This window comes from Gekko japonicus, unplaced genomic scaffold, assembly GCF_001447785.1.
Source record: "Gekko japonicus isolate JY-2015 unplaced genomic scaffold, Gekko_japonicus_V1.1 scaffold10, whole genome shotgun sequence".
Lineage (NCBI taxonomy): Eukaryota > Metazoa > Chordata > Lepidosauria > Squamata > Gekkonidae > Gekko > Gekko japonicus.
In genome coordinates this window covers 2,270,271-2,295,131 of record NW_015167526.1, presented here as the reverse complement: position 1 = coordinate 2,295,131, position 24,861 = coordinate 2,270,271, and the positions used below count along the sequence as shown (strand labels likewise).

Below are 24,861 nucleotides of genomic sequence, written 5' to 3'. Positions count from 1 at the left end.
CGCTACCGCCGCACCCTCCCCACTCCTTGAGCCACCTTGGGAAAGGAAGGCGGAGTAGAAAAGGGGCGGATCAGAACGGGCCTCTTGCGGGCAAGGGTGGAGGTCTGGTCCGGTCGGGGGGAGGGCAGCTGGTTGCGAGACGCTTCTTTCCCGGGGCGAAGAAATAGGGAGCTGGAGGCCGGGCCACGCCGCCGCCTTACGCGTGCTCCCTTGCCTTCGCCCCTCACAGGCCTGGCTGGCTTTCTCCATGGCTACGCACACAGGTCAGTGCCGGGCTGCGCGGGGAGCCGATGGCCGGCTTGGGAAAGGGGCCGCTAGGCCGGAAAGGGAGGGCGCATGAGTGGCGGAGAGAAGGGCTCTCTGGTGCATGCTCCGGGAGGTTGGCAACCCCATAATAGGACGCAAAAAAACCTCGGGCTGGCCCTGGTCCTATTGCTAATGTTAATAAAACCAAATCCATTCTGGTTTTATGCCTCGCAACAGAATTTCAGAGCTGTATTTTAAAAGATTCTATCGCTACTGTTGCTAAAACCAAACCAATTCTCAGCTAGAAAAGCGGACTATAAGATGAAGCAAATAAATAAATTAAAAGCCCCACAGCAGGTCAGAACCGTGCCGTACCTTGACAGGTCGTTCAGAAGGCTAAGGACGTCTTGCAGGGCATCATTTCCAGCTGCCTGGTTGCCACAGCACTCAGTGGCTCGTGCCAAGTGGTTGGTTAAAAGACTGGAGACTTGACGGGCCAGGCCAGAGTGCACAGCCTCCGTTGACCCCCCTGCAAGTGGAACACAAAAGCAACCAATGGGACCCAGCTGAAATACAGTGGGAAGTCATCAACGATACACAACAGCTGACAATACAACATTTTGAAGCGGAAGCTGTCTTGTTGTTTCAAAAATAATTTTAAAGAAAATCTGAACGCATTGCTAAACATTAGCATTTCTGGGAACGGCTCGATTTGCACAGAAGGACGTGTGACCATCCACAAAGGCTAGCTCAGCTTTAAGACCTCAAACTGCAACTTTGGTTGGGGTACGCATGCTAAATATTACCCCAGCTCATCAGAACAGAAACACGAAGTGACCCTGGTGGTTAAGGATAGATTCCCCAGCATCAACACCTACTGCTGAAGTTCCAGAAAGCCACCAGGCGAAAAAGAGGCACGGACATACAACTTCATGACCTAAAGAGAAGTACCCGTCCTTTGGATTTTTTTATCTAGGCCACCCTGCTAGATAAAACAGACACTGAAGTATTCCCGAACGGCCAAAAGAAACGGGCCAGTAGCAAGCATCCAGCCGGGCTGGAAGCAAGCCAGCCAGGACCCTTACTGGGAAAAACCAAGACTTCCACTAGAGTTCTTGAATTCTAATTAACCAGCCATGTCTAAAACACACCACCACACAGGCCTGTATCTACAGTGGGGCACTTCGGGGCCTGGCCCCCTGACTTCCTGCCAAGCCCCCCCGACTTCCAACCAGCCCTCAGGTCCCCCGGCACTGTGGGCCACCCAGCAGACTCCTGACTCTCTGGGCCACCTGGAGGACTCCCCACCGCCACCCCTTCCCCAAGGGTGGCTTGCTTCCCTGCACAGGCAGGCAGAGTTGTGAATGCTGCAAAAGTGGTTTTTTTTAAAAAATAGTGTGTGATGTCAGTGCCCCCCCTGACTTATTTAAACCCCCCCCCCCATTACAGAATCCTGGCTATGGGCCTGATGCCACATGATCATCATTGGGTTGATGCGTGCGTGCCACTAGCAACGCAATCCCAGACGTTGTTCCATCTCTTTCCCCTGCACCTCTCATCGCTTCTGCTCTCTCAGGGGTCGACAGTAGCGCGCAGTCCCCCCCTTACCTTCTTCCTTTTCCCATTCAACACACCGGTTGGCGAGCACTTGGAAAGCGGCCCAAGCCATGGTGGCCACCTTCTGCTTCTTCGTCTGTTTCTCGTTGGAGCTGGATTCCGTCTGGCTGCTTAAGCTGCACAGCCGATCCATCAGCTGGACCAGGCCGCTGCGCACCAGGCACTTCTCCTCGCTCCTGCCCCGCAAGAAGAAAGCACAAGGAGTGGGCCACAGCAACAATTCACACACACACACACACACACACACACACACACACACACACACACACTCCAGAAGCCACCAGACGGCACATTTACAGCACTTGCCAATGTAATTCCTTGCTCTGCTGCCTTAAGAACATAAGAGAAGCCAATGTTGGATCAGGCCAATGGCCCATCTAGTCCAACACTCTGTCACACAGTGGCCAAAAATACCAGGTGCCATCAGGAGGTCCAGCAGTGGGGCCAGGACACTGGAAGCCCTCCCACTGTTGCCCCCCCACCCAAGCACCAAGAATACAGTGCATCACTTGCCCCAACCCTTGTATAATACAGCAGTGATTCCTAAGTCATCGTTTTTAATCTTTCAAATTAGGTTTTGGACGTTGAAGCCCCATCGCTGTGTGGACACCAAATCCTGGACAACCAACAGTCAAAGCTGGAGATAAAACTTGACAAGGGCTGCAAACCCTATGCAGGAGAGCATTAGTATTCTCCAAACACACAGCAGAATTAGGCTGTTCTGTTGGATTTGTAAAGGGAGGTCTACCACCTCTTTTTAATGCTTGTTACCTGCAGCAGTGAATTCCCATGTTAATTACTCTTTGGGTGAAGAAGTACTTCCTTTTATCTGTTCTAAGCCTACCGCTCATCAATTTCGTGAAATTGTTTTTCCTCAGTGGTGCATGCCTACCTGGTATAAGGAATGGTGCACAACAGACCAATGCTATTTGCACAAGCGATGGGGTAACGGGCACAGAGCGCCACCACCGAGGTCATGGTCTCTCCAAAGGCTTCTTGCACCTGTTCCACCATCCCACCGCAGGTGAGCTCTTCAATTCTGTGGAGGAATCAAACAGCTAAGCCCCTCAAGGGAAACCTCCAGTACAAGCAGCCCCCAAGCTCCTTGCAAGAAATGCAAGATGCAAAGGAGAGGGAGGTAAGATCACAGCTTATTTGTACTGAGCGAAACAGGAAAAGTGGCACATGAGCATTTTAATAGCAAACCTCTGATAGCTTGGAAGCTGCTCTCTGAAGGGGGCTTGTCTTTTGATTTAGGTTTATCACATGGCATCTCATGTGTACATTTAAGTCTTCACCTTTTAGCCAGCAGCTTCAATTGGCTATAGTGAGGCAACTTATCAGCTTTCACAGTGGGAAGCCAGCTCATTGGTTCCTTAAGTTTTTTGGGATCTGTTCTCAGAACTGATAACACCCTAGCATGTCTATCCAAGGCATATCCATCTGAGTGAGCAGTGGGTTGTATAACTGCGTTGGTGCTTAGAGGGACCTTTTGCCCAAAAAGCTGCTGTGATGTGGCACGCCCCTCCCCAAGACAGAGGAAATAGAGGGCATGGTCATCTAATTAAGCCATTCTGCCATTACACTGGGCACGCTTTTTTGGGGTCATGACAAGAGAGCAAAATATGCCCTCTCTTTCAACAGATGAGATGATGCGTCCCTTTGCTGGAAATTTTTGTCACTCATAGGTACACTTTTATCATTATTTTTTTAAAAAACTTGAGAGGCTCCAAGAAACATCTTCTCTCTGTGACAGTTAAGGGACAACTAGTGGATGAGGCATGACACACACCCCTTCATGCTGTATGAAGGCAAAAACAACTATTAGAAGAAGGGAAGCAGCTCATACTTGGACAAAGCTCCACAGAATATTCTGTGGTTGGCATGTGGCGTTCCCATGTGGGGACTGCATAGAGAACACACACAATGAGGAACTCTGGGAAATTCATCTTGCCTGGGGGCCAGATGAGGACTTTCCTTTGTTCCTATACGTTTTGAAGTTACTCACAAACAGCTCTTAGCCATAATATCAAAACCGGGCTGATCAGCCCGGTTTTGATATTATGGCTAAGAGCTGTTTGTGAGTAACTTCAAAACGTATAGGAACAAAGGAAAGTCCAATTTGGAAGATTCGTGTTCATGTGGATGCACAGCTGTATGAGGTCTTATGTATGAAAAAGACACCTCGAAACGAATGTTAACTCCGGGGGAGTTTGTCCAGTTTCATCTGCTGACGTCTTCATTTCATCTTGTGACGTCCTTATTTTTGTAAAACATAAGTGTACAATGGATTGGATTTAATATGGTTGCATTAATACAAATTAGAATTTGCATGATTTGCACTATTTGCAGTAGTTCTATTGTGTTGGTTGATGTCATACTGCAACCCCCTTCATTTGTTGGGGGCCAGATGAAGCAGGTAGTTTAAAGAGGGGATTATTTGTACTTCATCAAAATTACAATTGCCAGAGTTCCTTGGGAGAAGCCATGGCAGTCAAAACTAAAGGGAAGAAATAATAAAATTTTGTATGGTGGATCTGTTGAAAACTAGTAGTACCTATAGGCAAAGCACTCACAACAGAGTGGCCACCTATTAAGCAACCCCTCTAATAACATTTGTCGGACTTTGTGCACTCCAAGCATTTTAAGACAGCTCAACCAACCACCAGTCAAGCTCTCCCTCTGACACTGTCTCTCTCATAAGCCAACAGTGTGCTTCTCAACTGTCCAAAGTACACGCATAATGAAGAGAGCTAATTTTGCCCTTTCCTGTTTCCTTTCAGGAAACGTGTTCTAGTTAGCAGACAATTCAGCCTTCCTCAAACTGAGTTCTGAAGAGGAACTAACCGTGGGCCCCCTTGAAGTACCATCGTGACTGGACCCACGAGATGCGTCACGCCACCAACACGAACGGCTGCCGTCAGGAGCTCCCGCATATGCACCAGGGCCTGTTTCCTGGTGTTTCCGCGCCGCCACCTGGTCTGAGCAGCTAACAGGAAACTACTGCTGGATACCTAGGAGAGAAGAGTGATTCATATTGTGTTGGTCTGCAACAGAACAGCTAGATCTGAGTCCAGTGCAGTGTTCCCCCTAAGCTGAGTTAGTGTGAGCTGGCTCACAGTTTTTTGGGCCTGTGGCTCACACGTTTTTGTCTCCACTCAGGGAGGAGGGCTCCAGAGCAAACTAATTTGTGCAGGAGCCAAATCGCTCGCTCACAACTTTAATGCTGGTAGCTCAGAAAGCAGAATTTTTGCTCACAAGACTCCGCGGCTTAGAGCAGGGGTGTCAAACATGAGGCCCAGGGGCCGGATCCGGCCCGTCTAGGGCTCTTATGCGGCCCGCAAGCAACTGATGCAAGGGAGGGAGTGCGGGGTCTGTGTGTGCAGAGCCACTCCCACTGTGGCTTCAGCATGGCACAACAACCTCGTCTGCAGCAGTCAAGCATCATGGGGGCATCCGCCCAGTGCTGCACCGCTGCCTCTCCAGTCTGCCTATGTCGGTTTTCCTCTGCACCCCCCTCCCAGCCCATGGGGCCTTGCAGTGAGGGATACACCAGCTCAGAGCTTACCAGCTCCTGTCCTTTATACAGTTTCTGTCTCCAGTACCTGGCATTACATTTTATGGCACACATGGCCAGGGGTCGTTTCGTAGAAAAAGAGCTAGGGGAACTCATTAGCATAACTCATTAGCATATGCCACACCCCTGACATCAGAGGGGCCCGGCGGTGGACCTGCAAGGCCGGTGGGAGTGCAAGGAAGCCCCGCGAAGGCCCTCCCTGGCCCCAGGCAGGCAGGGGGGGGGAGAGGCGGGGAGGAAGCAACTTACCCTCCCTCTTCTCCTGCCTCCTCCTGGCTGAATGAGGGCCGGAAGTGGGGCGGCCGGAAGCAGGGGGTGGGGCTTCGTCATGTGCCCTGCCCCCCGTACCTCACCCGGGGGAACTGCGATCCCCCCCGAAATGACCTCTGCACATGGCCCGACCCGACAAGGTCTCATTTACGTCAGATCCGGCATGAGTTCTACATCCCTGCCCTTTATAATGCTCCTGTTCCCATTGTTATATTTCAGAGGGTAGCCGTATTAGTCCGCATTAGACGAGCCAGTGGCACCTGACAGACCGGCAAGATTTTTTTGAGTGTACGTTCCTGTGGGTCACGGCTCCATTTGTCAGGTGTCTAACAACGGGAGCCTTGACCCTCAAAAGCTGACTCACCGGGAATCTTGCTGTGCTCCTGGACATTATGATTAGACTCCTTAAGAGGACACACACGACTTACCGCCTGGTCTGGATTCGTTCCAATGAAAGCAAACAACTGCCCCAGTAAGACGCTGTATGTGGGCTTATCTCGGCTATCCTCGATGGTCAGGGACTGGAGGAGAGTGAAGGAGCTGCTTCTGTGACTGGCAGCGTGGCGCCTTCTAAAGGAGGGGAAAGAAATCGAATTTGGAAGAGGCTAGTTGTACTGATAGGTGGAGTTTCAACACGGACTGTGCTTTAAAGGGGACGAAACCCCCAGCACATATACCTCTGGCTTGACCTGGTGAACTCCAGATCTTCGTTTGCGATCATTTCAAGGTCCGATGGTGCTGACATACTGCGGAGAAAGACAGGCTGGCGGACGGTGTGGGAAATCACCTTTGTTTCTGAGGCTGATTTGCAAGCTGCGGGGTTAGGAGAACAGAACAATGAATGGCTTCTAGACACTCCAGGACAACATTTTAGAAAGCCACCATAAGAACATCAGAAGACCCCCCTGCTGGATCAAACGAGGGGTCCATCTAGTCCAACATCCCATCTCACACAGGGGCCAACCAGTTCCTCTGGAGGGCCAACAACAGGGTGGAGAGGCCGAGGCCTTCCCCTGATGTCGCCCCCTGGCTCTGGGATTCAGAGGCTGACTGCCTCTGAATGGGGAGGTTCCCCTCAGCCACCAGGGCTAGTAGCCACTGATAGATTTATCCTCCATGAATCTGTCTATAAGAACCGTAAGTCATGTAGGCCTCAGTTTGACTCTCCACCTACACATACAGCATGGGCTGCTTTTCATGACTGATATACACAGGGGTCATTTCCTGCAGGAGCACACAGGAGCAGAGCTCCGGCAGTAAAGAGCCCAGGAGACGGGCACATGCAACAAGCCCCACCCCCTGCTCCCAGCAGCCCTCAGTTAGAGCAAGAAGCAGCCAGGTAAGCTGCAGAGCCCCCCCCTGCCCCCCTGTCCAAAACAGTCCAGTGGCACCTTTAAGACCAAGTTTTATTCAGGTACAAGCTCTCCCTCCTCTGCGAGATCTGCACGTCCCCCTCCCATAGCTAGCAATCCAAAACAATCCAGTGGAGTTTGAGCGGTGGGTGTTGCATTCTGACACACTTCCAGTGATGTCAGGGGGTGTGGCATATGCTGACCCCTGGATATAAAAAAGGGATCTTTGGATGAAGAGAAGGAGACACATAATTAAGTGTGTTGCAGGGAGGGTTGAGAACATACATGCCGGGTTAAATGTATCCTTTTATCCCCCCTGGGACAAGCTCTGCAGAAATCCACTCTACAAGCTTTCATGGCGGTTCATTTTGAACCGAAGACACCAGCTACAGAGTGTAGCAATGGGCTAGGCACCTGTGCATTGACCAACACACTTCCCTACTTCTCTCCCTGGGTTTCTTTTGAAGAGCTTGCAATATTTGCAAACTCAAACCTACAAGCACCTTTTGCCTTAAAACATGCTTATCAATCGGTCACACGTTCCTTCTTGCTGCCACCCTTACCTGGTGTCTCTGCAGGGGTCCCGGATATGCTCCTAGTGAGCCCAGACTGTGCTGCAATAGTGACATGCAACAATAGTTCTGCTCGGTTCATCAAGCTCTTAACCAGCGCTTTTGTTTTAGCCATGGGATGCGAAGGCTTTGGTAGCAGGGAGTTGACTTCCTGGAAGAACTTCTCTCTAAAAGCAGATAAAATAGAACCTAGATAGACTGTATGTTCATTACATCTTCAGGAATCCCTATGAAGAGGAAGGGACAAGTCCAGGTTTTTCAAGTATCAGGATGCAGTGGGAAAAGAACAGAGTAATTGGGGGCTACACATCCACATGGGCTGCGGTGGCTCAAGTGGTTAAGACGCTGAACTGCAGATTGGAAGGTCGGTACTTCAGCAGTTCGAGACCCAAGTGCCACGTGATGGAGTGAGCTCCCGTCTCTGGCCCCAGCTCCTGCCAACCTAGCAGTTCGAAAGCAAGAAACTGCAAGTAGATAAATAGGTACCGCTTCAGTGGGAAGGTAACAGCATTCCGTGCGCCTCGGCATCTAGTCATGCCGGCCACATGACCATGGAAACATCTTTGGACAGCGCTGGCTCTTTGGCTTGGAAACGAAGATGAGCACCGCATCCCTAGAGTCGGATTCGACTGGCTTTGAGCATGGGAAACCTTTACCTTTACTGTACACATCCACACAGAGAGCAGTCAAAATTTACAGAAAACGTCAGAGCGAGAGACAGCAAGCTAAAGAAGGGAGAGGAACCCTATCAGATTCAATGACGGCACCAACCTCAGGGAGAGAACCATATTCTCAAGATCGCTTCCATCAAAAGAAACCTCCTTCATTGAGCACAGAAGTTCCAGTTCTTTCATTTTGCTCTAAAGAGAAGGCAAAAGGACATACAGGGACTGAGGGTACGATTCAAAAGTGTGTAAGTCAATTGATCACAAAACTGCAAGGCCGTAAATCTACTATCTGGAAGAGAGTGAAAGTTCTTAAGAACATGCCCCCACCCTTTAATTAGGTTTCTAGGCAGAATGATAGCACACAGAAACTCTCTGTAGGTTAGTAAGCAGGACAAAAATATTGTTAACAAATAAATAAAATGAATTGATTCCACTCCATGCCAATGTTCGCTAGGGGTGGGGAAAAACCATTCTGGGCTGAATCCCAGAATAAACATGCTGCACTGGTCATTCATATCCACCTAATTTTGTCTACAAAATTCAGGCTTCCTGGATGAACAATCTGAATGTATTTCATCGGAGTTAAAACACACCAAAAACTGAATAACTTTGTTCTGCTAAAAATAGACTGCCAACTTCAGAAGTAGAAGACCACCAAGTGTCAGGGAGAAACCATGACCTTCATGTCTTGCTTGTGAAAATCCCAGAGGCATCTGGCTGACTGTTAGTGGGGACGAGAGTGCTGGACTAAATGAATCCTAGAGGGCCTGATCCAGCAAGGCAGGTTTTTGGAGGCCAAAAATTTGAAGCCGTGTCTCCCATTCAGCATAATAAAAAGTAGAGACATCACCCGGCCACCAAAAGTCTGTATGGTCAAAGCAAGGAGTAATGTATGGATGCGAGGAGTATTCCCAGGAGTAATGTATGGATGCGAGAACATAAGAACATAAGAGAAGCCAATGTTGGATCAGGCCAATGGCCCATCTAGTCCAACACTCTGTCACACAGTGGCCAAAAATACCAGGTGCCATCAGGAGGTCCACCAGCGGGGCCAGGACACTAGAAGCCCCCCCCACTGTTGACCCCCCCATAAGAGTTGGACCATAAGGAAGGCTGAGTGCCGAAGAATAGAAGCTTTCAAATTATGGTGCTGGAGAAGACTCTTGAGAGTCCCCCGGACTGCAAGGAGATCAAATCAGTCAATCCTAAAAAGAAATCAACCCTGACCATTCCCTGGAAGGCCAGATCCTGAAGCTGAAGCTCAAATACTTTGGCCACCAAATGAGAAGGGAGCACTCACTGGAGAAGAGCCTGATGCTGACTGAAAAACTGAAGGTCAAAGAAGAAGGGGACGGCAAAGGATGAGATGGTTAGACAGCGTTATCGAGGCAACGAACATGAAATTAAGGAAACTCCGGAGCATGCCGGAAGACAGAAGGGCCTGGCATGATGTGGTCCATGGGGTCGCGAAGAGTCGGACTCGACTGTGCGACTGAACAAATCCCCCCCCCCCACTCAGTCAAAAGAAAAGTTCTGAACGTGCTGGAAGTCTTGCATTCTCTAGAACCGGGCCTCCTTCTAGTTCTCTGAAAGCCAATAATAGCAGCCCTGTTCAAAATCTGGTCATGCCCCATTACCGTTGTGCTTTCTGAAGAAACCCCAACATGCATTCAAACTGCCCTGTCCTTAAACATATGCTGACAGAGTTCCTGAAATCATCATCAGCCTATTTCCAACAAAGGGTTAGTCAGCTGGCTTTAAAGAGCATGTAATTTATCTCTGGGCACTAATAAACCCGGCACAATGTTTTATAGGAACGGAGAAAGTGCACTTAGAAAAGAGAAATTCAGAAAAGAGCATCAGCTGATTTCCTCAAGTCTTATTGACACTATATATGTCACTCACCTCGTTGAAGTGATAGTCGTAGAAAAAGGGGACATTGTTCTCCAGTTTCCCGTGCATGGCGTCTTCCACTTCACTTTGCCATTTCTGCTCCAGCTCGGCGACGCTCTGGCCAAAAGACAAGAGCAAAGTGAAAGGGGCCGCTCTCCATTAGCTTACTTAGACCAAAGCTAAAGTGGAAAATCAGACTGTACTTGGCACACAGAGCTTTCTGCGAGAGAGAGCGTGAGGCTTTAAACTATCTTGTCCGTTTCTCTACAGGAAATGGATTTTTAGAGTCGTCTTACCTGCAACTGCCTTTCCATGGCATTTAGCTTCTTAAAGGTCTCTCCCATAATTTTACAAAGCAAGTCGTATTCCTCTGCGTGCTCCTCCTGGTACTGGAAATTTATTAGGGACTGGAGTGCGTCGACCAGATTTAAGTGCTTGATGACACATGAAACCACCATTTCTTCCATTATGTCTGGCTGGATCACCTCCCTGTCAAATGGCGGCAAGGAATTATATTCTGGCAGGCTGACATCTGATGGTTCCGCCAGCCTCAGAGCGAGATTCGGTAAAGAGGCTTTGAGACGCCATGGGGGCGGGCGGGCTGCATAAGGGGCCAGGGACCTCCGAGAGCCTAAGTGGGAGGTAACCCGTAATCCTATCAAGCACACGGCCCAGCCAACACAAGGGAGAGGCATTGCAAGCGCATTGTTAGGTTTGAGCCGAAGGGTTCTGAGATCACAGCACAGAGAGGCCAAGGGGAAACACTGATATTATTTTTCAGCACTGGCTCGGAAGGACACTGCCACCTACCACTAGCCAGACTCTGGGAGTAAATACTAGCTGCAGGGGTCATTTCATAGAAGAAGAGGTGCGGGTGCTCATTTGCATACTTGCCACACCCCCTGACAAAGGGCAGGGGCGGGGCACCTGGAGAAGATCAGGCAGGGAACCCAGGCATGTTTAGAATGCCTTTCTTTCCCTTCCCCATCTGGGGAAGGGAAAGGAAGGCATTTAACCCCCCCCCAGGTGGCAGGGGGGCTCTGCAGGCCTTCCCTGGCCCGTCCGCCTCGGTGGGCGGGCCAGGGAAGGCGGGGGGGGGGGGGCCCCAGGCCCCCTTACTGCCGGAGTGCTGTTCCGGCGCGTTCCGGCAGGAAATGACCCCCGACTAGCAGAATACCAAAACCGGGACTTCTGCTGAATGCCGGAGAAGAATTTCAGCCACCGGCACAAGAGGAGACGATGCACTCAGGAGGCGGAGATCAGGCCTGGACGCCACGGACGTGGCTGGTCAATTTTAGAACTGGGGAGGGGCTGGGAGAAGGGGCAGATTTCCCGCTTGCTGTCAGGCATGCGACTCCTCTTAAGCACCATCTACGTGCCACGATCAAGTAAATGTACGAATGAACAAACCACACTTGGGAGTCAAGTATCTAGCGGCTAAAATAAAAATCACCATAAACAGGTTTCACAACAGTGGGGGAAATGAACAATGTTACACCTCCCGTTATCTGGTGGAGGCGGAAAGTCCTGTCAAGTCGCAGCTGACTTACAGAGGCTCCCATGGGATTTTCAAGGCAAGAGACAAGCAGAGGTGGTTCTGCCACTGCCTGCCTCTGCGTCACGACCCTGGACTTCCTTGTGGTCTCCCATCCAAGTACTCACCAGGGCCCACCCTGCTTAGCCTCCAAGATCTGATGAGACTGGGCTATTCTGGGGTCTCCAGGTCAGGGTCTTTGGTGATTTACATACATTTAAACAGAGGCATTTGACAAGACTGCCGGTGTAAATAACTGCAAAATCAAACTTGCAAGTAAAAGAAGCGTTGGGGAAAAGAGTCGTTGTTACGTACCTGATGCTGGGTCTAAACTGGGGCCGAGCACGGCCAGATATTTCCCTGAGTTTTATCATGATTCCGGGAGGGAGCCTGATCCTTGGCAAGTCAAAGTAGTGACCCACAGGGGGCACAAGGACATCGGAAGGGTAGGTGAACTCCCGGTCTTCATCTATGGTAAGAGGCAGCGGGGAAGGGCTTGGCGTGAGGGCTGGGGAGATGACGCCATTGGCTTCCACTTGCCACTGGCACCTGGGAGACGGTAAAGTATAAAGTCTTAGCTGCTTTCCGATCCAGACAAAACCTAAAGCCATTTTAAAGCCCTTTAAATCAGGGTGGTGTAATTAAAACTAGAGAGTTCCAAAAGAAAGGCAGGTGATATAGTACATCGGAAGGGTGCTCTTTCAAGCTCTCTCGCTCTCTCCCCTGCTTCCTCTCACTCTCTCTCTATTGCATTCCTTCCAGAGAAACACATTTTTTGTCTTGACACAATTTCAAAACGAAGTGGTTCTACAAAAAAACATTTGAGGGTTTTCTGACCACAAAGGAATTTTGCTTTCATACTGTGGGGTCTCTCAATTGCCTCTTACCTTTATCTACAACTCATTTGCCTGCCAGATTTATGTATTATTAAAAAGGCAGCTTGGAAAACAACGACCACCTGGCAGATGTTGCAACTTAGCACTAACTCAGCTACACACACACACACACACCAGGAGCATGTTTAAATTCATTCCATCTGGTTTCAAGGATTAGCACACTGGACTCGCTTTCGCACAACCCGTATTGATGACAAAAGGTGTTTACCTCTGCAGAAGTTTGGATCTCAGAAGCTCTCGGCACGCTTCCTCCTCTTTGGTTATTTCTGGTCCATTGTACAGTATCCTCAGCATAGAACAAGCCAGCACAGACAAGCCTAACGCAAGGTCTACCAAGAATGGTAATCCTCCTGATACATCTTCTGAGGATTCCTTCATGGAGAAGGAGAAAAGGCAGAACAAAGGTTAAAACGCTTGGGGCTCTTTAGCTTGGATGGCTGAGGGGACTATAAGATGATGCCTGGGATAGAGCAGGTCAAGAAAGAAGCACTTTTCTTCCTTTCTCACAATACAAGGACTCGTGGGCACTCCATGAAACTTCTGAGCAGTCAGGTTAGAATGGATAAAAGGAAGTCCTTCTTCACCTAGAGAGTGATGAACACACTGAATTCACTGCTACAGGAGGTGGCAGCTACAGAGGTCCATCAGTGGCTCTTAGCCACAAGGTATAGATAGGAATTCTCAGTCTGGGGCAAGGGATGCTCTGAATTCTGGGTGCCTGGGGGGGGGGGGGCAATAGTGCCCTGTGCTTCTAGTGTCCCGGCCCCACTGCTGGACCTCCGGATGGCCCCTGGTATTTTTGGCCACTGTGTGACAGAGTGCTGGATTGGATGGGCCACTGGCCTGATCCAGCATTGGCTTCTCTTATGTTCTTAACTGAACACCATCTGCTGAAGCCCAGCCCTCTAATTAAAAAAAGATGGCCCTGACCCAGAGACAGGTGCAACGTGAGCCTCTAAATTCCTTCCTTTCAGAGCAGCTAATTGGAACTGCAACAAATGTTCCAGGAAGTGGGAGGGAGCTGCAGCTGAAAAAGGAAATATCTCGCTGCACACTCTTCTGCAGGCATGCAAAATGCCAGTGGGTTAGATAACCATGGATCCATTCTGCTCACGGTGGCATCTTCCCCTGGCACAGTGAGCCTTCCCTGGCCTCCTTGCCACCATTAGCCGAATGGACCCCAAGGCTCTGACCCTATGGATTTACTGGAAAACTTTGTTTGTTGCAATGCTCAGACTGAACAGGTTCTGCACAGCGAAGTGGAACCTGTGAAAACACTGAACACAAATGACAACAGTGGAAGGCAGGAGTTCAGAGGGCCTCATCGGAATGGCCAAACCACTCTGAAGAGCAGGCCCGTAGCCACAGTGGGGCCTCTCGAGGCCCGGCCCCCTGACTTACCACCAAGGCCCCTCCAACTTCCCATCCAGCCCAAGCGCTCCCTTGGGGTTGTGTGCAGAGGTGTGTGTGGGGTGCCCCCGACTTATCTAAAGCCCCCCCCCCCGAATTAAAAGATTCCAGCTATGGGCCTGCTTAAGAGCGTGTTCTTGCCTGCCTCCCACAAGAATAAGGTTGAGCCTTCTCGCGATGACTAGGCCCTCTTTGATTTTCTTGGTAGAATTTAAACAGCACCATGGGCAGTCCGGGTCCTGCCAAAAATCACCTCCCACTCTCTCCGTGCAGCTGTGGTCAGGCCTTGGTTCAGCTCCCCTTGAACACTACCTACCAATATAGGCTTCAGCAATCTGAGTGACGGCGGATTCTCCTTCTCTTTTTGTAGATTATGGGCAGACCTGAACAGGGCCAAAGATGTTTCCCCACCCACACCCACCCTAAGACACAGTACACCTAGGCCTACTTTAGCACCTTCAGAGTTCATGATCCCTATGCAATGCAAAGCCTGAAACAAGCGTACCTGTGCCCGGACAGTGCAAGAAAACCCCCACATGGCCTTGTCTGGGGTGTTGTGCTCTCGGCCACTCCTCATTTCAAAGGAGAAAGTCACGGTATCCCCTTCCACCTGAGGTTTTAAAAAAAAGGTAAAACAAAAAAGACAGTGTTAAATTACCAAGCATGGTGGGACGTGTTGCGGCTCAGTGGCAGAGCAATGCAGAAGGTCCCCAGGTTCAATCCATGTCGTCTCCAGTTAAAAGGATGAGGTAGAAGATAATGTGAAAGACCTCTGCCTGTGCACGTGGAGAGCTATCACCAATCAGAGTGGACAACACTAATAACTTTGATAGACCAATGGTTAGACTCAGTGTAAGGCAGCTTCATGTGGGATGAACAGAAGCTTCTGCTTATTCCCAAGGGGGCTTTCAGGAGAGGTGACAGGACTGAAACAAGGAACTACGGCAACTTAACGCAATTGGCTGGTGGTCGCAATTGTTCTGGTGCTCCCATCAACCCTATTTTCTTAGGGGAAAGTGGCTCCTCTTAACCACCATGTGACCGCTAGGCCATTTTCAAAGACAGACACTTCATCATACCGTACCTTTACAAGGTCTTTGGGCCAACCAGTTCCTAAGACGCTACGGCTGCCGTATCCAAGGGTGTTGCCCCCGTACTCAGCAACCTTCCGACTATTTGTGTTGGGGCCAGCATAGATCACCAACTTAAAAAAAGAAAAAGAACTAAAATGTCAGACAGCAAGGGCAGGGATCCTGGAGGGTTGGATGGTTTGTTTTTGTCATTTTCTGGGCATGGAGCAAGGGTCACAGGGGGTGGGAAGTATTTGTGAGTTTCCTGCATCGTGCAGGGGGTTGGACTAGATGACCCTGGAGGTCCCTTCCATGATTCTATGATTCTATAAAGTCAGAGTGCATGCTTACAGCATTTTGAAGACTGAAACAACTTCCTGAACTGCTAGAACGGGACAACCAAACGTTACCTTGATTTTACAAACAGGTACACTGGAACAAAGAAGTATTTTACCTAGCTTGTGTCAGCTATACTGCCATGAAGGTTGGGGAGGTTGGTCTGTGTCTGGTTAATTGCTATTGCTTTCCTTTCAGGTTAATTGCTACTGCATTCCTTTCTGTGCTGTCTCTGCTGTGCGCCAAAATGCTTATCTATACAGATGTGCAGGAGGGTGTTGTGGTGTCTGGGATTGCCCTAGGTGCCGTGGGAGAGTGTTCGTTCTCAGTTTCAGCTACCTAACAATCTCTAAGCCTTAACCCGCACGCAGGAGGGTGCCTAATTGGCCAGTGCTGTGGAGGGGTGCATACGAATACCCTATATCCTATTATGCCCATGGGGCCGCCGCCATTCTTAACAGTGCCTATGTTACTGCATCTATAGCTCTGCAATAAAAGTATAACCATTCCTGAATGCGTGTACTTCGTTGTGGGCTGTGGGTTCTGACAGCTTGCTTTATGCCAATTCAGAATGAGTGCTTCTAGCCGGCAAACACCTTTGGACACTCATACATCCTCACCTCTCAGTTCAGAGGAGTTAATTTCCTCTAGAGCACCATTGCTTCTAATGGTGTTCTGTGAAGCTCAAAGGTATCTACCCGGTGGGTCTCACCTTCCACTTCACAGTCCCTGGGAGCAGGGGAACTGAAATTGTCTCCAAGTGTACAGCCACCCTGGGACACTGAGATGGGAAGAACAGCCCCCTCTCTGTTCCTCAGTCCCCTAAAGGGACACCACAGAAAATGACCTGGAAGTATAATAATGTCATCTACAACAACCTCTCACAGAAACAGTGATTGATCATGTTCAGGGTAATGCTGTTTCCTAGTGTACCACTCAGTTTTCTTTCCCAAGGGAAGCGATTCTTGAGAAATTTGTTCCACTGCTGCTAAGAACTCATGACGTCTTCTTGGAAAGCTAGATCTCTCCTTTCAATTTTGCCCAGCTTTTTCTAGATGCAGAATTTCACAGTTGTATCATTCCGGATTATCTCCATTTCATCACTGACTTCTACAACTGCACACAGAGGCTGCAGAAGTGTGGTATAGTCCTCAGAACTTCCCTCCCCCTTTTCGTTCAGGGCATCAGGAAACATGCTCCGTGCCACCAAAGATCAAGAGAAGCGTTTACAACACAAAGATGCTACAAAACACAATATGTAGAACTGAAGCAAATGGGATTATAATCAGAGTAAGGCTCCCTATAGTTTGGAAGGGAGATCTTTCTAGCAGGTCTTGCCCAAACTGACATCCCCATTCTGGCCCCGGCTTACCTTGTCATAATCATACTGCGAGGAGCATCGGCTATCAAACCTCAGATACAAGCAACGGGCTCCTGGGATATGAACTGTCTCCTTAAATTTATAATTGTCCCTGACGGGATGAACTGTCTCTACAGTCTTCCCAGCAGCCCAAGGAGCTGGAATTTTCAAGCCAGTAAGGAAACCTGGCTCTTCTTTCTCTTCTAGCATTCTGGTGTAAAAGAAAGAGAAATGACAGCAAGGGGAAAACTTGCAGATCTGTAGCCTCCAGCAGAGACTTTCAACATTCACTGAAATTCCATAACACCGTGGACATCAAATTTAAGCAATTGGGCAGACATCAAACAGAAAAGTTAACATCTAAAATTAGAGCGAAGCTCATCATGAAGTTAACGGAACGCGACTGGAATGCACTTCAAATGGACGCCATGCGAAAATGTTCACCACTCCATTTAGGGATTAAATACCCCACCAAACACGACACACCACACTATCTGTATATACTGTCTATCCCCAATCTGAGGAGAGCATACATGGTGGCACGCTGCAATGCTTTTCCATCTGCACAGATGGAGGGCTGCTTTCAGGGTGTTCCGGCCAACCAACGCTACTGTGACTGCCCATTAGCAGCTATAGATTCACTCGCTCACATATCCTTTCACTGCCCAAAACATACAGCTGGGAGAGGAAAATTTTGGGGGAAATGGCTATTGAAATCCTCACCCTTTCCAGAAGCTACAAGGTTGAGACTCCCGCTGAGTAGTTTGTGCCAAAATTGCATAACAGGTGTGGGACAGTTCTCTTAAATGTTTAAAATCTTTTAAAGTCTTTTATGGTGTACGGCCTATGGGCTTTTAAACCTAATAAGCTGAACCTGAAATCTAGTCCTGACAGAAAATACACAGTACAAGTGGAGCCCACAAAGATGGGTCATCCCCCCCCCCACCCAGATACGCTCCCTCCCCAGCTAAGTTCCTTCCCCAGAGTGACTTCCACAGTAGCCCATCAACCAGGCAATGCCAATGGCAAGGACCACAAGCGGGGCCCTGTGAAGAATGCCCTTAAACAACTGTCACCTGTGGACTAAACACTGCAAAAACTGGGGGGAAAAGGGGGGGGGGACTCAACCCAGGATATTACTACGAACCAAAAAGGGCTAAGCTAAACCATATATATAAAAGTACAAATATTTATTAAGGTGTACACATGTTAAAACTTTCCTGATTAAAAATTACTTTGTCTAAGATCAGACTATAAAAGCTTATCCTCTATACATACATATGATGGGTAAATAATTTACAACTGAAGACCAAACGCGTTTCGGCCCCTAAGGGCCTTCCTCAGTGGTCACTATTATCTATATATTCTAGACACACATTCAAAGACCTGTTACAGAGTTTTAGTACACATTAATTAAACCGGATGTTGTTTCCTTGTATACTTATAATTGGACTCCTGGTATTAGTGATGGGCCATAGGTATAGCCATATCACCTCCACAACTTATTCTGGTAACAGTGATTTTGTAGGTCTGAATGTGTGTCACTCCATCAAGATAATAGTGATCACTGAGGAAGGCCCTTAGGGGCCGAAACGCGTTTGGTCTTATTTACCCATCATATAGTCTGATCTTAGACAAAGTAATTTTTAATCAGGAAAGTTTTAACATGTGTACACCTTAATAAATATTTTTAACATGTGTACACCTTAATAAACGCTGCAAACCAGGAGGAGGTAGAAACATCTTGCCCTCTGCAGTGTTTCTTAATCTCTCAAGCTAAATATCCCCTGCCGTTCTTCTAAAGGTGGCGGCCGTGGGGGAAGAGAAATAAAAAGATGCAGCTCATCCTTCCTTCGACAGGGCTTCCAATTAGAATAACTGCTGCCAGTTCTTTACAGGAAGGCTTTGTTATGGGCCTGCAAAGCAATTTAAAAGAGTAGCCCAACGCTGACCGCTGAGGTCCCTGCCTCTGAATCATGCAATAACGGGTTAGTCTGGCAGCCACACTGGCAGCAAATTATGAGCGTGCTCTTAGTACATCACTGGGTGAATGCTGGGTGTAAAAGGGCAGTTCGGTGATGCTACATCGATTACCTCTCCTCAGGGAACAGCTCGCTCCTTTGTTCAGAGGCTCCTCCAGGAGAACTGCCCACTTCGGAGAAAACCGGAGACTGGGTTTTCAGAAGCAAGGCTGTCTGTAACACAAGACGTTTCGGGACAAGAGCTGATCAAACAAACGTGGGCTGCGATTAATAAAGCTGCACACTGATTAATGCTGCAACTAGACGGGGGAGAGGGAAAACTGGGAAGGTGGACTTGTAAGCCTCCTCTCTGAGACCGATCCTCCTCACTCCAGGCCAATCCTTTAGGCCTTTTTATTGTCCGTTGGGAGCCACAACCCTCCAGTTCCAGAATATCCACTGGGAGAGGGGGGGAGACTGAACTTCCTGGCAAGCTGTCAAATGGTGCTTCAGAGAATACCAGACTGAGGCCACATGATGGTCTCCATTAGCAAGCAATTGATCTATGTTTTTGCGAAAGGTGTGGAGAGGAGCCCAGGTTGCCTAAATGCATACTGGGTAGGCAAATACTACTTCAGTTCCATTGGAACCAGTAACAGTAGGAGGGGGGAGAGTAAAAAAATAAAATAAAGGATGCTGTCTGCTGTAGAAGAAAGTACACACAGCCGTGTTTAAGGCTGCGGTCACACGGTCATTTTGATAGGGTTTCACCGCTGTTCCCTCTCGCATTTAAAATTGCTGATCAGACGCCCACATCCGTCTCCAGCACCGAAGTGCGCTCACTCGCGCGATCCTCCCAGTTCCCTAGCGAGTTTTCCGACACTGGTAAAATCAACTACCTTCCGAGTACTTGCGTTCTGAATCCGAGATTTGCCTATCTGGACAGCCATCTCTCGCAATGATTGCGTTTAGGTCATCTGAACGTCCTTCTTCCGGTAGGGGTTTTTTTTGACGACTTTCACCATTGTGCGCATGCATGCGCATATGCGCATGTGCAAATAATTTTTTTGAAAACTGTGCCGCGTCTGGACAGTGCCTGGAGCACTGTCGCGCAAAGCAAGCGGTTGGGCAAGGGATGTGTGATCATCTGAACCCGCTTAGAAATATCCCCGATCAAATCTACAGCGGGAACAAACCGCGGTATGCTTGACGTGTGACCGCAGCCTAAGGCACTATCGTAAACATCACTGCTGGAAGTTGCCCACTGGGTCAATAACTGCTATGAGTTTGAACATTAATACTGAGGGCCCCCAGTCAGAACAAACAAACCACACTAAGCTGTCAGATGTGTAAAAGTTCCAGTAGAAATGCCGCACCTGGCTTGTGTAGAGGACCAGCTGCACCAGCTGCGGCATCAGAGCATCGGCCATGGTCAACGTTTGCAGGTTGGGATGCATCAGGGAGGTCAGCAGGACCGGAAGCAAGTGGCCCAGCATTGTGGCTTTGGTCACCTGCTCCAGGCCTTTTAACCTGCAACGAGAGGCCCTGTTGATTAAGTTCACTTTGTGGTCCTTCACTGAACTGTCCTGCCACTTGTGTGTCTGACTGGCAGCTACCTGTCACTTTTGGCCACTGAATCCTTTCTGCTTCTTCCCTTTGCACGTCAGGGAAACTTGTTTTGTTTCCACGCTGCTCCCCCAAAGCCCTTGAAACCTCTCGGCTTCCAGTCATTCAATCAATCGGTTCAGTCAGTCAATTCATTACGGTCATAGACCAGCAAACAATACAATAAGAGGCAAATAAATTCAACGTCATGCCATCAGCAATCTTGCTAGATACAATAACAAAGTATACACGGCCAGACTTTGCCATTGTTACTCTGGGTGCATTGAGACAGTTTCACATATTTGTTTGCATTGTCAATTTTATGTAGACATACGTTTTAGATATTTAAACCCTGTTTTAGCCAACATGACGGACTTTCTTGATGCTTTAAAAATATACCGTCTTTTGAATGACTCTGCTTCTGAAATATCAAGGAAGGTAGCCATATTTCTACAATCAGTTATGAAGCTACGACAGGAAAAACTGAGTAATGCTTCGTAACAAATTGTTTTATGCAAGAAGAAGAAGAAGAAGAGATTGGATTTATACCCCGCCCTTCACTACCCAAAGGTGTCTCAGAGCGGCTTACAAACTCCTTTCCCTTCCCCTCCCCACAACAGACACCCTGTGAGGTGGGTGGGGCTGAGAGAGCTCTGACAGTAACTGCTCTTTTTCAAGGACAGCTCTTGTCAGAACTATGGCTTGCCCAAGGTCATCCAGCCAGGTGCAAGTGGAGGAGTGGGGAATCAAACCCGGTTCTCCCGGATCAGAGTCCGTGCACTTAACCACTATACCAAACTGACTCTCTATTACATAATGTTATGCAACATTATGTAATAAGCATGGCTCTATATGTATGGCTTTATATGATTCTATATGTATAATCCTCTTTTTTATAGTAACCCTCTTTTAAGGTATTGTTTTATGCCAATAAAGGCTGACTAACTAAAAAGTTTAAAATACAGAAATGGTAAAAATTAATATTGAGATCAAAGTTTAAAAATAAATCTAGGCCTATCAGCATTCTTTATCTCTTTCCTAGTCTGGTATGCCAACCAATCAAATTTGGCAACCATCCTAGTCAGCTTTTGATTATTAACCGCCAATATAATTGACAAAAGTATGCGACCTGGGTAGAAATTAACAATAGGCTTAACCAGAACTTCCCTAATGTTACAATATAAACTACAATCGAAAATTACATGTTCCAGCCATTCACCCTGGACACTGATCCAATCCCTTGCCCATGGTGTTTCTGTAACTTACTCAGCCCAATCACCACTTCACCCTCGTCACTGAGAAATGTGGCATATTGTGCTGTCTGTTCTAGTATTTTACCTCACGTCCTGCTGGTTTTTGCCTTGAAGACCTGATGTTGCCTGAATTTACACCCTCCTGCCAGCCAAACACTGGCCTAACATGTGCAGACAACTGGATTACACAGTAGCTGTGGAATTTCCAATTAATATGATATCCTGCCATCCGCAATGAGACTCTTACCTCTGTTCCCTGTCTGGAATACCACTGTTTATAAGAGCCATGGTGACTTGCTGCAGCATTTCTAGGACTTCATCACACCCAGTCAAGATTTGTGTCGCAAGAGTCAAAATACTGGCCTTAAGTTCCTAGGCACAAAATGTTACAGAACAATAGTTTACATGGCCAAGGGAATAAACAGCTTTACAACGAAATAAAGCACGGGTCTCCAAAAATGATGCAGTGATTGTGACAACGGAACCAGGCAATGGCTGATTTATCTCTGAGCCTGAAGACACACAACAGCTTTTTGAGACAACTGAAGGTGATTCGATAGGGACACTGTTCCCCACGATGGACACATTCATTTCCATCCACAGGTACTACAGGTCTCCACTGTGCTTGTACAAAGCAGACACAAAACAAGAAAGAAATGGACACACCATGGGAAACAGTGACTTCGTGACTGGAGAAGAAATGCCTCCTGCTCTCTGAAAAACGAGTGCCTGTCCCCAACTTGAGATTTAATAATTTAGCCCTAAGAAATTTAAGTGCACTTTTGGAAAAGAGGCATCTGAGTGCCAGAGAAGAAAACAAAGGACTGGTTTTGTCTAGAAGGATTCTTGCTGAAAAGGCTTTACTATGGGAATCTTTAGCCTCACACACACACAACTCCAAATTCTTCCAGCCTTCATATAAAAAGGGCCATAATGCTTTGGTGATTAATTAAGTTCAAATGGCTGCTTTAAATGCTTAAATGCTTTAAATGCTTGTGATCAATTAAAGGGTGCCCTGAATGCCTGGGAAGCTTTTTTTTAAAGACTTTAACTATTTCTAATATAAGTAATTATAAAAACTAGAGGTGGCACAAGCTGTCTTAGATTACAGATCCTCCTGCCCTTCCCTTCTCTCACACAAAGAAGGAACGCCTCTTCTAAGATGTTACCTGCCACAACCCTGTGTGTGCTTTAGCTGAAAAAAGCAAAGTATGCTTTTTATCAGGACTAGGGCTATTTTGGGGCAGGAACGAACCGGAACGGCGTTCCGGCTAGCTTTCGTGGCAGGTTGGCGAAGGGAAAGAAAGGCATTCTAAACATGCCCGGGTTCCCTGCCCAACCTAATATGCTAATGAATTTCTGCTGTTGGGTGTGGCCTATTATGCTAATGAGCTCCTGCTGGGCTTTTTAACAAAAGAAGGTCCTGATCAGGACCATTGTTTTTATTCATATGTAATGCAATTGTAGCCAATGATACAACTTATCAACGGATATTCTTGATGGGCACAAAGACAGACAGACAGACAGACGCAAACACACATGCCATTACTCCTGTCCCATCTAAACTGCCTCAAGTCATCTGAAGTGCATAGGACATTCTACTCCTTATACTGGAGAGAACAGCATTGCTTTATGTTTCTCTGTTGATGGGAGCACGGCCATGGCAGTCCTGCTTTACAGCACTGGAACAGCCAGTTTCTTCCTATCTGCACAGATATTGACGAAAAGGCAGCGAGATAAATACAGCGGGGAAACTCCAGTCACTTATGAGAAAGGGCTCTAATTGGGCCAGAGCTGACACTGTAGGGTACTTATCAGAATGGTTAATCCAGCCCTGACTGTTGGCCAGACAAGGAACGAAACAGACAGTCCTAGAAGGGAAGGTAGATGACAACTGTGGAGAGAAACTGGAAAAAAAATGTGTTTGTAGGACATGAGACACATCATGGACACATTTAGCACTTAGTTAATACATTCGTGATTGTGTTAGAGTGGCCTATATAGGACAAGTTCATAAAAATAACAGTGAAAATTGAAAGGGACTGATGTCTCTGGGGGGAAAGGGGGCACAGTCAAACACAGACTTCTCCTGCGTGAGCCCTATTGAAAGAAACGGAAGCCTGTCCATATCCATGGGGCGCCAGCAGAAGTCTGCGGTGGATTGGGCCCTAAGTGGCTATAAGTAGTTGCAAAAAACAGATGCAGAACAGAGCAGAAGAGATGGACAGATTTTGCCCTGTTTCTTGTGATACACAAGTAAAAGTCCTTGAACGGAATGAACTGTTTTGTTCTCTCAGAATTCCTTCGTCCAATGGCAGTACTTTGCTGTAACCGGATCACTATTAGCAGGGCCACAACTAACAAGAGATTTCAAGTGTTACATTAAAGCACTTGAGGGGGCTACTTCCTGCCCCCCCCCAGGGCCAAGCACTTGCCCCTCGGAAACACTCCACGAAAGCAGCAGGTTCCAAAATGGAGGGCACTCGGCTAGTGACCAATTTGAAACAAGGGTCCCAGTGCTGGGTTTTCAAGCTTGGTCATAGCAAACATGTCCATGCACAGAAAACACTGCTTACGGATGCATCTGCATCACAGATGCAAACTGGTTTCAGATCTGTTTAAGTGGTTAAACGTTCTCCGAGAAACCCTGAGGACCGGAGCAAACTGAGTATTTTCTGTTAAGAATTTCCAAGTTGCCTCACAGAAATGACATTCCCAGGGTTTGAAGCAGGAGAAAAGCCATGATTTCTGGTGAGATGAACCAGTTTTAAAGGCCTGCTGCACAGGCCCGACTGATGTGTACAGCAAAATGGGCACAGACCTCCATGCATATAAAAAGGATAAGCAGAGCTGCACTCTACAATGATGTACAAAGGGCAACGTTTCAGATTTTGGTGGACTAGGGAATACAGATTTTAAGACAGGAGATCGGGGGTTCTCAGTGAGATTTAAAGGCCCACTGTTAGATATATTGAAGATTGATTTCCAGCCAGTTTAAGAGAATGATTAAAAAACTAAAAACTTCACCAATGATAGCAACCACACAGTCTCTCTCTCTCACACACACTTCTTAAATCAAAGGGTTTGTGTACAAACAGCACATACAGCAAAATGATTTTCTGTAAAAATAGTCCATGTATACAAATAGGTAGCGGACCCCAAGCAGAACAACACTTGCGGAACAATTACATGTGGACTGAAATCTAGGATGGAGATTATGATCCTGCCCGCCCCCCCCCCC

The 24,861-nt window shown here is 47.9% G+C and overlaps 1 protein-coding gene across 1 annotated transcript in view; it reads right to left on the bottom strand.

The window, feature by feature from the left end:
* The window catches only part of HECTD4 (HECT domain containing E3 ubiquitin protein ligase 4), a 127,703-nt gene that overhangs the window by 61,847 nt on the left and 40,995 nt on the right, over positions 1-24,861 (bottom strand). The window contains 18 exon segments of the mRNA XM_015413276.1: positions 622-775; positions 1,855-2,039; positions 2,756-2,902; positions 4,711-4,877; positions 6,139-6,280; positions 6,388-6,523; positions 7,626-7,801; positions 8,406-8,494; positions 10,208-10,312; positions 10,492-10,684; positions 12,045-12,278; positions 12,834-12,997; positions 14,541-14,645; positions 15,120-15,239; positions 16,814-17,012; positions 18,896-18,996; positions 20,139-20,292; positions 21,868-21,992. Coding sequence (XP_015268762.1) covers positions 622-775; positions 1,855-2,039; positions 2,756-2,902; positions 4,711-4,877; positions 6,139-6,280; positions 6,388-6,523; positions 7,626-7,801; positions 8,406-8,494; positions 10,208-10,312; positions 10,492-10,684; positions 12,045-12,278; positions 12,834-12,997; positions 14,541-14,645; positions 15,120-15,239; positions 16,814-17,012; positions 18,896-18,996; positions 20,139-20,292; positions 21,868-21,992 — 2,696 coding nt within the window.